The 17,147-nt window shown below is 43.2% G+C and overlaps 2 protein-coding genes across 4 annotated transcripts in view; both read left to right on the top strand.

The window, feature by feature from the left end:
* The first annotated feature begins 1,589 nt into the window (after positions 1–1,589).
* mapre1b (microtubule-associated protein, RP/EB family, member 1b) lies at positions 1,590–9,172 on the top strand. The gene is made up of 7 exons (XM_069141749.1): positions 1,590–1,771; positions 4,568–4,698; positions 6,611–6,756; positions 7,977–8,178; positions 8,261–8,370; positions 8,462–8,614; positions 9,069–9,172. The coding sequence occupies exons 2-7, from the start codon at positions 4,578–4,580 to the stop codon at positions 9,111–9,113; spliced, it is 777 nt and encodes a 258-aa protein (XP_068997850.1). The 5' UTR covers positions 1,590–1,771; positions 4,568–4,577; the 3' UTR covers positions 9,114–9,172.
* A 4,139-nt stretch (positions 9,173–13,311) lies between these two features.
* Positions 13,312–17,147, top strand: part of acss2 (acyl-CoA synthetase short chain family member 2) — a 20,839-nt gene continuing 17,003 nt past the window's right edge. For all 3 annotated transcript variants that reach the window (XM_069141746.1, XM_069141747.1, XM_069141748.1), the window contains exons 1-2: positions 13,312–14,079; positions 16,164–16,359. In XM_069141746.1, the coding sequence (XP_068997847.1) occupies positions 13,953–14,079; positions 16,164–16,359 (323 nt within the window). In that variant the 5' untranslated portion in view covers positions 13,312–13,952. The remainder of the gene's footprint in view (positions 14,080–16,163; positions 16,360–17,147) is intronic.

The raw sequence follows: 17,147 nt of genomic DNA on the forward strand, positions 1-17,147 counted from the left end.
ATTTTTACTTTTCTACCTTTTTAATGATTGAATGAATGAATGTTAAAAATATGCTGACTGCCGTTTATTTTAGTGCCTTCAGTTTGAGGTTTATGGGATGGATTGTGCTGCCAGGATACTTTGAATGTCGTCGGTAACACCTGTGCAGCGCCTATTTGTAAGTTTGTGTTAAACGCTCAGACAAATCTGTGAACTTCATTGAACACACACACGAAAGCTGATCAATAAGTTCAGAGTGCGTTAATGTTGAATGCAGTGCAGAACATTTGTGATTTTAACCGCGGAGCTGAAACTGGAGCAGAGAAAACATCCGATTACTGCCAAAGTGTTCCTGAGCCCATGTAGTGATTTCCACCACAGAATAATGCAAGTTTTTAATGCGGTGCCGTCTGAGGGCCCCAAGATCACCTCCATCTAAATATTGGTTTTCTGCTGTGTGCCTTGCATCAGATTTTGGGTAAAAATGGGGGGGGGGCTGTAACATGCCCACTTGTTGTGTGTTGTCATATTTGGAGAACCCTGTTGCCATGGCGCCACGGTTCAGGTAGTTTTTGTTCTCTGGGTTTCAAAAAGATGCAGCAACAGAGGAAACTGAAACAAACTGACAAAAAGAGGGAAGAAGATGAGCACACAGACAGGGAGGGAGGGACAATGAGGGACAGGTGAAACTAATCAGGGGGGCGGGGCCTAACAATCGTACAAAAAGGACAGGAAGTGAAACAAAGACAAGACATCGTTTGGTATCTTCAGATTTATCAGCGACGTGTTTGTTCGTCAACACGACCTTCAGCTAGAACCAATGAACCGACACGACATCAAATGTTTTTATAATGTTTTTTTAATGCTTTCTCCTACAGATTACTGTAATCTATTCATCATATGCTGTTTTTTTACATGTATAAATGCTCAATGAATTTGTATTGACTTATTGTATATTATTGAACAGAATGGGATTGTTTGACAATACCAATGACATTTTTTTTAAAAATTAAAACAAATCCCAGAATGACTCCAGGTCACGTCCTCGTTATTTCACTGTGATCCTTCAGCCTTTATTTTTTTATTCAAAGTTTTCTTTTACAACCTTGTGGCTGCACTTGGTACGGACATTTTAAGGCTCACTATATTGAACTTTGACTGTTTTAAATGAGCCAAGAACTTCATGTGTGGAAATAATAGTTTAAAAAAAAAAAACCATAACAGTAATTTTTTTTTTTAAATTAAAATTATGTTTTAAAAAGTTGTTTTTCACAAAAACATTAAAACGTTTTTTTGTTTGTCTGTAAGCAGAAAAACAATACAAGTGAAAAAGACTTAAAAATCGTTAAAATGTAAATATTTGATATATCTGATCACAAATATTTCACTTTACACGGAATTTTTCTGGGTAAAAATTATGAATGAATTTAAAATAAACTTTATTATTATTACTGTTATACACATAATATAAAAATCACAACGTAGTTGTGTGTCTTTGAAACAGAGAAACACATTTCGTCATTGGACCCCCCCCCCCCCCCGCCCCCCTCCCCCCCCGCGCCGTTGTTACGTTTTAGGCGTTACCCGCTCCGCCCTGACGTCATCACGTCGGCCCTTCCGCTGCCGGTAGAGAGAAAACGCGAAACTGCCAAGAAAGCGGAGAAGAAAAAAAGCAGAAGTGTCGAAAACGTCGCAGCGAAACACGAGATCGGCTTTTTATGACCCAGAGCCGCAGCCGGGACAAGTCTCACCACCGCGTCCAGGAACCGTGAGGAGCCGATCGACCCCCCAGGTAGGTTTTACCGGGACGATGTCTGCCGGCATGTCGGCTCGTTGGAGGCTAGCAGGGCTGCTAGCTGGTGCGGCTAACATTAACGGGAACCCGGGAGCGGCTGGTCGAGTCCTCCGGTTGGACGCGACCGGGTTCGGGGGCGAGGCTCGCCCGGTAGCTCGGACACTCATCGGTGTGAAACCGGGCCGCTTCCCGGCTCCTCCGGTTCGGGGGAAGTTTGAGTCGTTCGCTGCTGCGAAGCTCAACGGAAGCTAACGAGGCGGTGCTCGGTGAGCTCAGGGCGGGGAAACCCGTCGCGATGTCGGCGACAGAAAGCCGCCTCGCATCGGCCGCTCACGTGAAAATCTTGGTTCCCAAATCCGAGGAAATGATCTTTTAATTTCCCCGCAGACATGAGGTGGAGGCCGGCCGGGTGGAGGCCCGTGCCGGCCGGGCGGAGGCTCGTGCCGGCCGGGCGGAGGCTGAGCGGTTAGCTCCCCTGTTGGTGAACGGGCCCTGCAGCGTTCAGCCAGCTGCTCCTTTCACCAGCCTGAGAACAACACCACCCGTAAACGGGACCTTTAACTCCTCCAACACGGCCCCGGCACCTCCGGTAGGACGAACCGGAACCGAGCCCGAGCCCCTGAACCGAGCCCGAGTCCCTGAACCGAGCCCGAGTCCCTGAACCGAGCCCGAGCCCCTGAACCGAGCCCGAGCCCCTGAACCGAGCCGGGTGTGTCAGCAGCAGGTGGAGCTGCAGGAGAAAATAATCAATCACACTTTAAATAATATCAACAGCTGTTTTTGTTTGTTTTTAAATCTGAGCCTTTAAAAAAAACACCTTCATCACAACCTGTCAGAGACTTCAACCTTCAAATCACACATTTCATGTCAAATGCTGTTAAACAGACTAAAATCATCCCGTTTAAAAGGTGATTCTTTATTAAATAATCACTTTGATGAAACTGTCAGTTGATTGATTGACAGTTATTTCAGCTGTTAAACTAGTTGTAGTCGGACTTATTTATCTATTCGCACAGGAAACAATTAATTCATCATTAAATATGTTTAAATATTGGCAACAACAGGTCAAACTTATAATGATAAGACTCGGCAGCATCCACATCTCTTCAGAAGAGCTCCATCCTGTCACGGGACTCAATCACATTTTGTTTGTTGCGTCCGAACACAACAGTGACGTCCATCTGCAGAGAGCCGAGTCCTCTGAAAGCCCCTCGGGGGGTTTTACTCTGAGCTGCTGAGGAAATAATCGGCCCGGCCCGACCCGACCCGACCTGGAGAAGAGCCACGGCACCGACCGGTGATGCTGCAAACTGGAATGATTACAGTTCACGTGACGAAGCTAAAAACCTGAGTCACCTTTATGGCAGCAGCTGATGTCAAACTTCGATGCCAAAAAAAACACTCATTCATTCTGTTCTCTTTTACCTTTTAATGTCATTACATTTCCATAATAACTGGTATATCTATATATATATATATAACTCTATATATATATAACTCTATATATATATAGAGTTATATATATATAGAGTTATATATATAGATATATAGAGTTATATATGGTACCGAGTGGACGGCTGTCATCGATGTCTCTTCAGACCGAAATGTTCCCAAGGTTTGAAATACTGTCGATCCGAACACTTGGTGGCGCTAATTTCTCCCACCGACTCACCGTTTTAAATCGCCGCAGAAGAAGGAGGAGAAGGAGGAGAAGGAGAAGAAGAAGGAGGAGAAGAAGGAGGAGAAGAAGGAGGAGAAGAAGGAGGAGAAGAAGGAGAAGGAGAAGGAGAAGGAGAAGAAGAAGGAGGAGAAGGAGAAGGAGAAGGAGGAGAAGAAGAAGGAGAAGAAGGAGAAGGAGGAGAAGGAGGAGGAGAAGGAGAAGAAGGAGGAGAAGAAGGAGGAGAAGGAGGAGAAGAAGAAGAAGAAGGAGAAGAAGAAGGAGAAGGAGGAGAAGAAGAAGGAGAAGAAGAAGGAGAAGGAGGAGAAGAAGAAGGAGAAGGAGGAGAAGAAGAAGAAGAAGAAGGAGAAGTAGAAGGATGACATGGTGACATCGTCAAAAGAGATAATGTCGGAAAATCTGATGTTTCTGTTTCGGCTGTTTTTTATAAGCAGACGAATGAAAACTATTCTGAAAATTACACCGAGTGATCGTGTCGGCTGAAATAACGACGGTCAGTGAATGTGTGCTGATTTGATCAATTAAAACTAAAATTAATCTGCAACTATTTTGGTAACATTCATGACTTAAAGGAGCGATGTGCAGGAATTAGTGCCATCTAGTGGTGACGTTACAAATTGCAACCGACTGAACAGTTCCCACCTTTCAATCGTGTAAAAAAAAAAAAAATCCAAAAAAAAAAAATCTATTGTAACTGAGCACACAATAAATGTGAAAGTCTGTTTTGTCCCTTCTGGGCTTCTGTAGAAAACATGGCAGCTCCCTGGAAGAAGCCCCGCCCCCCCAGAATAATTCTAACTAGCTAATTAGTTTAGGAAACTAATCGGCATCCTGACGTATTAGAGATTAAATGATTACATTTAGAAAATAATCAGATTAATAGATAAAGAAAATAATTGTTCACTCCTGAGTAAATCATTTAGATTTAATTGTTTTGGTTTATCTGAGAATTGTATACGCAAATCATGATTAGCGACGGAGCAGCCGGGATGCAAACGACCCTTTTTTTTTTTTTGTCTACGAGATGAACCCGTCGCCGTGGAAACGTTTGTCTGTTTCCTGTTGTGCCTTTTTTGTTTGTTTTGTTTTTGACGTCTCCGTCTCCTCGTCTGCAGCCGACCGACGATGGCCGTGAACGTGTACTCCACCTCCGTCACCAGCGACAACCTGAGTCGCCACGACATGCTGGTGTGGATCAACGAGTCTCTGCAGATGAACCTCACCAAGATCGAGATGCTGTGTTCAGGTGAGGAAACGGGTTCAGGTTCAGTGTGTGTGTGTGTGTGTGTGTGTGTGTGTGTGTGTGTGTGTGTGTTGTACGGCAGTGTGAGAGTGCCACGCCGGAGGGCAACCTTTTGTTTTCATCAACAATATATATATATCAGAGAAAAGCAGTGATCTGATTCTTGATGTCCTGATTTTAGTTTGTCGGTATTATTTCTCCCTTAAAGAGCGTTCACGGCTCCACGGCTGCGTTCAGAGACGTGTTCGCTGCTCGTCTGCAGCGCTGCTACGTATCGAATACTTCTACACAGATCAGACTTTGTTGTTCTGCTGCAGATCGTCCGTGTGGCGGTAACGCCTGAAGGTTTTTACCGTGTCGTTAAAAGACGTTTTAACGACATCAGCAGTAAATCTATGATTTATTTATTAATGCATTAATGTCGTAATATTCATCCTGAAGCAGAAGATGAGCTGCTGCTTCTTTTTTTGATGTGTCCAGATGTTCCTTTGTATTCGGAGCGCTGCGATATTAAAAACCGGACCACACAGAAGTCTTGTTGGCTTTAGTGTTGTTAATTTGTATTAAATACTTCGAATAAATATTAGTAAACACCTTTTTCTTTTATAGTTTTTCAAATAACAAATGAAGTTTTAGTTTGTGATTTATATTTTTTATTCTGTTGTTTTTGATCATTTTAAGCCGTAAAGCATCTTTGAGGATCTTCGAAAAGTGCTCTATAAATAAACTGTATTATTATTAATAAGTCATGCTTCTATTCTACTCTAGTTCTATTCTTCTGTTCTATTCTAGTTCTAATCATCTATTCTAGTTCTGTTCTATTCTTCTGTTCCAATTTATTCTCGTTCTATTCTTCTATTCTAGTTCAATCCTATTTTTTTTCTGTTCTGACCCGTCTGTTCTCCTCTCCAGGTGTTCTGACCCGTCTGTTCTCCTCTCCAGGTGTTCTCCAGGTGTTCTGACCCGTCTGTTCTCCTCTCCAGGTGTTCTGACCCGTCTGTTCTCCTCTCCAGGTGTTCTCCTGGTGTTCTGACCCATCTGTTCTCCTCTCCAGGTGTTCTCCTGGTGTTCTGACCCGTCTGTTCTCCTCTCCAGGTGTTCTGACCCGTCTGTTCTCCTCTCCAGGTGTTCTCCAGGTGTTCTGATCCGTCTGTTCTCCTCTCCAGGTGTTCTCCTGGTGTTCTGACCCGTCTGTTCTCCTCTCCAGGTGTTCTCCAGGTGTTCTCCAGGTGTACTGACCCATCTGTTCTCCTCTCCAGGTGTTCTGACCCGTCTGTTCTCCTCTCTAGGTGTTCTCCTGGTGTTCTGACCCGTCTGTTCTCCTCTCCAGGTGTTCTCCAGGTGTTCTGACCCGTCTGTTCTCCTCTCCAGGTGTTCTCCAGGTGTTCTCCAGGTGTTCTGATCCGTCTGTTCTCCTCTCCAGGTGTTCTCCAGGTGTTCTCCTGGTGCTCTGACCCGTCTGTTCTCCTCTCCAGGTGTTCTCCAGGTGTTCTCCTGGTGTTCTGACCCGTCTGTTCTCCTCTCCAGGTGTTCTCCAGGTGTTCTGACCCGTCTGTTCTCCTCTCCAGGTGTTCTCCAGGTGTTCTGATCCGTCTGTTCTCCTCTCCAGGTGTTCTGACCCGTCTGTTCTCCTCTCCAGGTGTTCTCCAGGTGTTCTGACCCGTCTATTCTCCTCTCCAGGTGTTCTGACCCGTCTGTTCTCCTCTCCAGGTGTTCTCCAGGTGTTCTGACCCGTCTGTTCTCCTCTCCAGGTGTTCTCCAGGTGTTCTGACCCGTCTGTTCTCCTCTCCAGGTGTTCTCCAGGTGTTCTGACCCGTCTGTTCTCCTCTCCAGGTGTTCTCCAGGTGTTCTGACCCGTCTGTTCTCCTCTCCAGGTGTTCTCCAGGTGTTCTGACCCGTCTGTTCTCCTCTCCAGGTGCCGCCTACTGTCAGTTCATGGACATGCTGTTCCCGAACTCTGTTCCTCTGAAGAAAGTGAAGTTCGGAGCCAAACTGGAGCACGAGTACATCCACAACTTCAAGCTGCTGCAGGTCTCCTTCAAAAAGATGGGCGTCGACAAAGTAAGTCACAACACGCATGTGATGACACGCACACGCGTGTTCGCCTTCACATGACACGCCAGCAGAAGGTCTGAGGCTAAATGGAGGAGTGTCTGATATTAGAGGGCGTGTCCCGTTTGATTGACAGGCGTCTGATGCAGTCAGGTTACAGCTATCGGTGGGCGGGATGTTTACAGGGATTTCTTAAAATAATAATAATATTATTATTTATAATAATAATATAATGATGATAATTCATTTCCGGACACTTAATCACGTCTGGATGATAAAAGGCAGGTCCTTCTGTTTTCAGTCTGAACCTGCAGCAGCTGCTAGAATTGATTCACATCTCATCTTCCTTCCTGTTTGTTTGTTTGTTAGTTAGTTTGTTTTGCAGTCCGATGTGTTTCCTGGTTAAAGTGAAATGTTTACTGGTGCGTTAGCAGCAGCTCAGAGTTTTAATCCGCCCATTGTTCCTCCGCCGTGGACTCTGGCCTCAGCTGAGTGGATTGTCTGATGATGTCACTGCTGAGTCATGAGCCTCCTGCTGACTCGGCGATTCACCCATTTTTATTGTTTTCTTCATTTTATGTCTTTTTTTTTGTGTGTGTTTAAATAAGCTGAAACTTAGTTGCTATTATTAATATACCAGGAAATATATTTGTCAAATGTTTTGATAATCAACTATGACTATTTTTTGATTCTACAACAATATAAACAAACAATAATATAAATTGTCATTTGGAGATGAGTGAAAAGTGTCAGAATTATTATTCATTAATAATAAAACTAAACTTATTTTATTTTGTCATCATGTGCTCTAATGTTAAAGGTGACCTGTCAGATTTATTGATTCTGCTTCCCCCAAGTGGCCAAAAACATTTAGCTCCTGCAGGTGTGAATGTATTAAATGTAACGCAGGTCAAGTTCCTCCAGGAAATCGCGATCAATTCAAATTTTTTAAAGAAATTCCCGCAATTTATTCGGCAAAAAAAAAATGTTGTTAGCATGATCTGTGCTGAAAGTATTGACGGCATAAAGTACGTCTTTTCAGACTATAATCACAGGAAGTAATTACGTATTTATTCCTTTATATCAGGTAGTGGTTAAAAAATAAATAAATCGCATTTCTTTTTTCTAATTCCCACAATTTGATCTCACTTTAAATTCTGCTAGTTACGTACATTTCCGTATACGAAGGCGGAAACAGGAAACAGCTGACGTCGGCGTTTCTCTTCCAGATCATCCCGGTGGACAAACTGGTGAAGGGCAAGTTTCAGGACAACTTCGAGTTCGTCCAGTGGTTCAAGAAGTTCTTCGACGCCAACTACGACGGGAAGGAGTACGACCCGGTGGAGGCGCGGCAGGGCCAGGACGCCATGCCCACGCCCAACCTCGCCACGTCGGCGCTCAACAAGCCGCCCAAGAAGGCGCTCAGTCAAGGTCAGAGGTCGAATCTACTGACGAGGTCACGAAGGGGGTCGGGGGAGCTTTTTAAATCTCACCGCTCATCTTCTGTCTGCAGCTCCTCAGAGGCCGCCCGTCGCCAAGGTAGCGCCCAAGCTGGTTCCCGTCAGCGCGAGGAAGCCGGCGATGGGAGGAGGGGACGAGGAGAGGGCGGAGCTCCTGAACGAGGTCACTTCCTGGTTGCTCTGTTAAAAAAAAAAGAACGACGTTAAAGTCAGAAGCTCCGATGTTGATGGGTTTTTTTTTCTTTGTGCCTCAGCTGGAGCTGCTGAAGTCCACCGTCCAGGACATGGAGAAGGAGAGAGACTTTTATTTTGGAAAGCTGAGGAACATCGAGCTGATCTGCCAGGAGAAGGAAGGAGAGAGCGACCCGACGCTGCAGAGGATCATCGACATCCTCTACGCCACAGACGTGAGTCATCCTTCAGCGCTTCAGGAATACCTTCATCCTTCTCGATTTCAACACCTCAGAGATAGATATATATATCTATATATATATCTATATATATAGATATATATATAGATATCTATATCTATAGATATAGATATAGATATCTATATATATAGATATAGATATCTATCTATATATATATAGATAGATATATAGATATAGATATATAGATATATTTAGTATAGGTGGCTGATAAGAAAGATGTTTTTAACGTATTCTGTGGACAGAAACCGACTAAAAAAAAAACCGACCTGTCAGAAATACATCCGTTTATTTACAAAGATATTTATTGAAGTATAAATGTTATTCAGTTTACATCATAACTGACCAAACCATCAAATGTCTCTGTCTGTCTCCCTGTCTCCTTCTGTCTCTCTCCGTCTGTCTCTCTGTCTGTCCTTCTGTCCGTCTTCAGGAGGGCTTCGTGATACCGGACGCGGAGGAGCAAGAGGAGTTTTAACATTCAAGACTGCGAGCATCTTTTCTGGTCTACGAGCGAAACCTCCTCCTGAAGTCTGTCGACAGTTTTGGGTTTTTACATCCCGACCTGATCTCGACCTTTGACCCCCCCCCCTCCCCCGGACTTCCTCCCGTAGCCTCCGTACAGCTCAGCTCCTTCGAACCCGAAACATCTTCCAGTGGTGATCGCTGGCGCCCCAGTCACTGAACTCCTCCCTCCTCCTCCTTTACACTCACAGGCCCCGCCCCCTCACCTGTAAACCCCTCCCCCTTCCCCCTCCACTAAAAACCAGATGGTGCTGTACACATATCTGGTGTTTGTAACGGACTCGAGTGTGAAAACACGGTGATGTTCTCTCTGTGTTTGTGTGTGTGTACTTATGTTTGTGTGTGTGTGTGTTTAAATTGTGAAGCCCCCCCCCCCCCTCCCCCCTTCAGTCCCACTCCGACCCCCCCGTTTGTTTATTTGTTTTGTTGGAAGGCGCCGCCACCACTTCGTGCCTCTCCTGCTGCGGCAAGACGAAGAGCAGGGAAACAAAAACACACCGTTCCCTCCGAGAAAACAGGATTTTTGAACCGAATCAGTTTTTTTTTTTAAATTCCTGCTCAGTGAAGCGAAACATTCAATTTAAGATGTTTCCAAAAAAACACACCGTGTGTGATGGCCGCCGCCAAAGTTCTCCGGGTCGCGTCTGATTGGACGAGAGCGACAGCCGGGTCTTCTCTGGATCTGGTCCTGTTTTGTAAATTGATGCCCCCCCCCCTCCTCCCCCTGTTTGTTTGTTTTCTGGGCACCTGTCCTTCACCTTCCTTTATTTCTTTTTTCTGTGGTTTTCTCAGCCGCCGACACTATAGAGGAAAAAAAAACAAAAAACGAAGTGGGTCTCTATTTTTTGGGATGTTAAAGTGGTTCTCGTAGCAGCTCAGACGTCTTCTACAAACATTTCAGGCTTCCTAAACGTTGCAGCTCTAAACTCTAGAAAAAGTGGCTTATTTTCTTCCAACGTGAGACGAGGCCGTTTAACGTGGCGGGTTTTTTCCGTCTCCTGTCGTTACACCGGAGGTCCTTAAACAGCCCGTCAACACACACACACACACACACACACACACACACACACACACACACACACACACTGGAGCATCTCCAAAGCAGACGCTCCCTTCACTGACCCGTTTTAATATTGTAAATTGCGGATTCCCAGAGCAGCTTTTTTTTTTCTTCTTGTGTCCCTTCTGACGTGTTTGTTCCTGATTAGAAGAAAAAAAACATGCGTGTGCTAAACGGCAGCGTGTAACTGAAACTCTTTATTAATGGCCTTATTCAGAAAACTTTTCATAACTTTCTTTTTTTGGGGGGTGGGCGAATGTTTGTACTGTTGCGGTCTTGTATTTAATGTGTTCTGAAAAATAAACAACATGGGAGGTGTTTTTGGAGAAAGCCGAGCCGTGCGGGTTGCAGCCCTCCCCCTCCCCTTCCTCCCCCTCCTTCTCCCCCCCGTCCCGCCTGCCAATCTTCCATCAGAAAGCAAAAACACACAAAAACAAATCTCGTCACGCTCCGCGGACGCACATATACACATCAGCTGACTCTTAAAAATGTCGAAGTCTTTAGACCAACACTGCCGTTGAACCGGAGGACCGACGGTTGCCTGGATACTGAGGCCCCTCCTCCTCCTCTTTCTAGAAAAGATGTCCAAGTCCTGCTTTTTTTTTTTGTTTGTCTGAATGAATGTTTTTTTGACTCTTAGAGTGACGGGAGCCTGACCGGCAGCTTCGTGGTGATCCGACTTTCCTCTTCAGCACATCCACATTTAACGGACCGAGTTTCTTTCAGCTTCAGTTTGTCTCCGCTGATCTCTCGCAGGACTTCTGACCCCCTTTTTATTCACTGTGTTTAAGACGACGTAGGAAAAATATAAAACATTTCAATATTAAGTCTGAATTTGTCCCCCTCTGATGAAGACTTTGCATTAAATTATAGCTGAAAAGTAATTCTGTAATCATGTGTGAAGTGCTCTGAAGGCTTTTTTTTCCATTTTAGGTCGATAAATATTCAAGTTCAGACATATTTTAGCGTTTATAAATGGTTTATAACCCTCTATTATGAAGCTGGAAGCAGGTTTAAAGACATTTTCAGTGTTTATTAATGTAAAATATGAACTTTTGCATTATTTTATATTATTACAGCTGTTTTTTTAATATTTTCTCTCACAGGAGTAAAAAAAAAACAAAAAAACACTTATCTGCTCGCAACCACTTTATAAAGTCTTATAAACCATTTATTTACAGTTGAAAATGAATGCTAAACAGATGCTGCCTAAGTTAAAGAAAGTAAAATGATTTAAGTTATCTGGTGCTCGAAGCTGCATTTAAAAAAAAAAAAAAATGCTCTTGTCGTCCTTTAGACTCTTTTGACAGATTTCTTGTCTCCGTTTTTCGAGACCCGTCCTGGTAGTCATGGAGACCACTGTAGCACGGAGGACACCCTGCAGGATAAAAAAAACCTTCCTCCGCCGTCTTTCTGTCAAGCTGTGAGACTTCTCGGTTGACGAGTGTCGTCGTCGAGCTTTAGAAGTGAAGAAGTGCTTTTTAAAAAAAAAAAAAAATATTTGTGTGCAGCGTTAAAGAGGGGAGCAGCAGACACCCCCCCCATTTACATCGTGGCCTCTGTACTGAACCCAGTGCCAATGTAACCTCCCCCCCTGACGAATCTGTCGTCATGGTGACGGCAGCTCACGATGAGATTTTATTTTCTGCAGACTGAGAGACAATCACCTGGTTTTTGCAGCTTCGAATTGTCGTTTCTCCTGATGAGTGTTTGAACACAGCGTGTCGACTCTTGATTGTGGTGAACTGTGTGTGTGTGTGTGTGTGTGTGTGTGTGTGTGTGTGTGTGTGTGTGTGTGTGTGTGGTGATTTCATTCTGTCTGGTAAAAGATTTTTTTTTTTTTTCGGTCACAAACGCCTGGAAGAGTTCACGGCTGCTCAGACATTTAAATCTCCGATGGTTTAAATTTTAAAAACTAACAAAAAAAAAAAAAAAACATGTTTCTGTGCTGCAGAAAAATATCTTGAGCAAAGAGAAGTAATGGCTTTAAAGGTCGCCGTGATGCTTGTCTTGACCTCTGACCTTTCTAACCCCTCTCAACAATCAGTGCCGGAAGGCGTGTAACACTGTGGGCCGAGCGCCGCCTCTCCTCTGTCCGGGCTTCTCTCTCTTCGATGTGTTTCTTATACTCTGCTGAACTCGATTTTCTTAAATCAAGTTTCCTACAGACAATAAAACAGTATTTCCACGTCAAAAGTCAGCCTGGGTTTTTCTTTTTCGTGAAGGTTGTTGATATTTTGTGCATCACAACAATGGGATTGTGAAAAACTGAAGTGTCAAAAGAGTCACATCTCTTTATAGAGCTCATTTAAATACAACTAATTGATTAAAACAAACAAATAGAAAAAAAGCTGAGTTCTGGTGTTGGTACAGATATTTTGAGACAACAGCACCCCCCCAAAAAATATCTTTATCATTATAAATACGTTTCCTGGACTGAGACTAAAAGCCTTATTGTCATTTGACAATTTTTTTTTTTTTTTTTTTTTTTTTTTTTTTTATATTTCACCATCTCAAAGACAAATAAAATTTTTGTATTTCAATGTGTTGTCATACTGTACATGTGTCCACAGGGGGCAGTGTTGGGCAACAGAGAGGTTACAGGAGAAACTAAAAAGCCCAAATTGTCTGTAGAAGCATTTAATTGAATAACTCAACCACAAAAAAAGATGACGTATTCTTAAATTAAAAACAACAACAACAATTACCGCTTTGTGTAAAATGTTTTCTCTATAGTCACGTTGTTTACATGTTTTTATTAATCTATTTTTTTTTTACCAATGACAGAGGTGGTGAATTATAAAAAAAAGAAGTATATTAGCATTATTTAAATTATTTAAAAAAATTATTAAAAAAATTTCGTTTATATCTGCGTCACAAATGTAATTTTTTGTCCTCTTCGTTACTTGAATCCCAAACAAAACTAACATCTTTTTTGTTTGTGTGTTTGTTTGTTTGTTTTACAGCTGTAAACATTACGAGAAACCAACTTGGTAATTTCCGAGGTTTTCTGTCGGTACGTGAAGGCACCGCGAGCTCTGATTGGCTGCTGCTGGGGGCCAAACGGCTCAGCGCCGCTCGCTCTCCTTGAAGAGGAAGAGGAGGAGGAGGAAGAAGCTGTCTGTCAGGGACCGACCCAGTTCCGCTGCAGCCTCCCGGACAGCAGGACCGACGCCCCGCTGGCTGAGGACGTTTTAACTGGACGAATAAAACCCACATCGAACCGAACCGAACCGAACCGAGCCGAGCCGAACCGAACCGGAACCAGGACGAACCTCAGGGCGCGCGAGGCCCCCCCCCCCGGCTGTCACTCGGAGTAAGCTAGTTTAGCCTGTTAGCTTAGCAGGGTAGCTTCCGGACAGGACACCCCCCCCCCCCCCCCCCCCCAGACTCTCAACTTTACAGATTTTAACATTTGGTGCAACGAACGCGGATTTTTGCACGCAAAGTTTTAAATCGGAGAAAAAAGCTGCAAACTATTATTAGTTTCTATTATTGTTATTATTATTGTTATTATTATTATTATTATTATTATTACTCAAAACAGGAAGTCTGAATGAACTCTGCTGCGAGGCTGCTAAGCTAGCTCCTAGCTACACTGGTTCATTTAAACGGTGGGGGGGTGGGGAGGGGCGGTGTCCGTGCAGCGCTGATCTCAACACCTGGTCCGGTTGTCCTGCCGGTTGTCCTGCCGGTGCTCCTCCGCTGACTTCTGGAGGAAGAGTCGCCGGGATGCTTCCCGACAAAGCCCCGGATGAGGACGTGTTCTGCGGGTCCGCGGACCTGAAGAGGGACGCTCACGTCGCCAGCTTCGAGAAGTACAAGGAGCTCTACATGAAGTCCATCGAGACCCCGGATGGTGAGGACACCCCCCCCCCCGTGCATGTTTACAAACAAAACACCTGCTGCTATAAATAAGCGTGTGCTATTATTATTATTATTATTATTGTTATTATTATTATTATTATTTTTGAACTGGTTTGTTAACTGGCGCGTGACGGTTGGCTTCTCACACACACACACACACACACATCCGTGTTTTTAACTGAAGGAAAGTACTTTTACTCGAGTATAAATACAAGGTACCTTTACTTAACTGGAGTATTTCTACTTCATGGAACTTTATATTTATTATATTACATTTTCTACTTCCTACATTTAACTCCTTTTCTTTTCTTTTTTTTTTATTACATCACAGTAAACTGAATATTTTTTTGAATGTTTGATGTTCGGATACAGAATAAGAAGGTTTCATCTTGAGCATCAACGGCACACAATCTGACAGAAAACAAGATCTTAAGATAAAAAGTGAATTAAGAATAAAACCATGATGACAGCATCATGTGGGAAGTCCATAAATGGTGCAAGAGAGGGCCGTTCCCTGAAGTTAAACAACCCTGTCCGGTTTAGTGTTTCTTCCTGGTCTGAAAAATTAGGTCTTCAGCTGCAATACCAGCGAGTGCCACTAGAGGTCGGCTCCAAAAAGCCTCCGGCTCCATAGACTCCCATTCAACTTCTCTCATCAAATCCAAAGTCAATAAAATGTGTCCATCAGTTATCTCGGTGTTGTTAGCTAAAGTCACTCCTTCTTATTAGTTTTCTGGAGGTCCATCTGAAAATAATCCCTCATTCATTAGAAAAGAAGATTCAAGAAGACCTGTTTTTGGGGGCGTGTCTGTTTGATTGACAGATTGATACAACTGGTCAATAAGTAGGTTAGGTTAGGTTAGGTTAGGTAGTTACTTTATTAATCCCCGAGGGGAAATTTTTTCGCTACAGCAGCATACAGGAAGCAATAAGATAATAATAGAAAGCAATAAAGTAGCAGTAAAAATATAAAATGCACAGTATATATACAATACGCTCTAGCGCAGATCAATCCACATTAAATCTTCAGAGTTTCCTTAAAAAAAAAAGTCGAGACCTCGTTGAGCATTAAAAAGCGACTTCTTTTTTTTGGTAGGTACGTTTACACATACAAAGAATTTGACTCCAGTTTTTATCTTTTGTTTTATTTGTACATATACAGCTTAAAGACATACTTACAGCGAAACAATGGTGCCTTTGTGCCGGGAGATTACGTAATATTTCACTTGTTTTAGACACCAGGCGTTGGTTTCCGGTTCTGCTGACACAGAAAGGTTTGTGGTGACAGTAACTTATTGATACCTGCTGATGGGAGGAGCAGATCTTGTGGGCGATAAAGGAAAAATGTGTCTGACGAGGCCTGTTGGCACTTCCTCTAAACTCAACAGCAGCTCAGCTCATTAAAACGGCGTCTGAACTATCGAGTTTATTGATAATATTTGTCTCGTTCAGACGGTTCGTGATTTACAGTCAGATAAGATGACGAGGTCGTCGTTAAAGGAACCGACCTTACGAGAAGAAAACTCACGACGGGTTGAAAGTCTTCTTCCAACGAAAGTGAAATGTACATGATCGAAGTTAGTTATTTATAGATTTTTATGGTCTCTGCCAGTAAATCCGTTGACACCAAATCAAATCCAAGAAAGTGTAAAGTCCCTTTTTTTCTATTCTGTAATCTTCCACTTTACTGCCACCAAACCATCACGCTTTATAAATGGCATTAAGCTCCTCCCCCAAAACCTCTTTCTCTTTTTTCTGAAGAATGTTCTTTTTTTTTGTAAAGTTAAATATCCAACGCCACCTTCTGGCGGTAGTGAGACATTATTTTCCAGGTGCCAAAATTTTTTATTATTCATAAAATCTTGACCCATTGATTAATGATTCCGTTATTCATTAATTGTTATTCTGATGAATTTCAAGTCATTTTAAATAAAACCAAATGTAAAAACAACAACGTTATTTCTAAGTGACTCCGTCCACATTTCAAGAATCAGAGTTGAGGAAAACAAACTCTTTTATATTATTTAATCGGTCGACGTTGTCCTCCGTCCTGACCGCTGTCCTCCCGTCCCGCAGAGTTCTGGGGAGACATCGCCAAAGACTTCTTCTGGAAGACGAAACACTCGGGTCAGTTCCTCGACTACAACTTCGACGTGACCAAAGGAAAAATCTTCGTGAAGTGCATGGAGGGCGCGACCACCAACATCTGCTACAACCTGCTGGACCGCAACGTCCACGACAGGAAGCTCGGGGACAGAGTCGCCTTCTTCTGGTCAGTGTGTGTGTGTGTGTGTGTGTGTGTGTGTGTGTGTGTGTGTGTGTGTGTGTTCTTTGTGAAGCCTCTTGTGAACACAATACCAGGACTGAACAGCAGCAGATCGTATGAATGGAGCCGAGGTCGTCCTCTCTCCTTTGTCTTTCTCACGTACCTCCTACCAAAACACTCGACTCGTCTCAGAGTTCCCGCTGGTCCTGGAATATCCTGGATTATCCTGGGATTAAAAAAAAAAAAAAGTGTCTTCCCAGTCGTGGCAAAGTCCTTCCCCTGCTCGACAACAATCACTTCAGTCGAGGTGTAATTTTTTTAAAATTATTATTATTATTTGTAGCTGCTAACAAAGGCAAACGTGCAGGAAAATCAACATTTCAAAGCGCTCTGGCTCAAAAACGACAACTTGTTTGTAAAAACTACTATTTAGTCCCTGCAGGATTTCACAGGAGTTGGTTTTTTTGTGATTGTTGCGATCATGAAATGTTGATTTAAAAAAAAAAAAAAAAATTGCGGTGGAATTTCTAAAATATTATGATGTATTTTGGAGAGTTTTATTTTTTGCGGTAAAATAGCAGAATTTGAAAAGGAAAACCACTTCCTGTTGTTGCGGTTAGCTAGCAGCAATTTGTTTTGGTGAGAGAAGAAGGGGGCGGAGCCTCGATGGTTGGAAATTAACAATTATTTCTAGTAATCAAGTTTTGTTTGGAAAGGTGACTTTATGCTGTAATACTTTAGAGTTTCTGTTCACGATTTTTTTCACAAAATTTCAAGCTGCGGCAAATTTTGTG

This window comes from Embiotoca jacksoni, unplaced genomic scaffold, assembly GCF_022577435.1.
Source record: "Embiotoca jacksoni isolate LCO1_2020_lvr unplaced genomic scaffold, fEmbJac1.0.p SCAF_90, whole genome shotgun sequence".
Classification (NCBI taxonomy): domain Eukaryota; kingdom Metazoa; phylum Chordata; class Actinopteri; family Embiotocidae; genus Embiotoca; species Embiotoca jacksoni.

Coding starts and splice junctions, on each gene's coding strand:
- mapre1b (XM_069141749.1), top strand. CDS start 4,578: ATGGCCGTGAACGTGTACTCCACCTCCGTCACCAGCGACAACCTGAGT. Junction 4,699..6,610: donor GATCGAGATGCTGTGTTCAG/GTGAGGAAACGG, acceptor TCTCCTCTCCAG/GTGCCGCCTACTGTCAGTTC. Junction 8,615..9,068: donor ACATCCTCTACGCCACAGAC/GTGAGTCATCCT, acceptor GTCCGTCTTCAG/GAGGGCTTCGTGATACCGGA.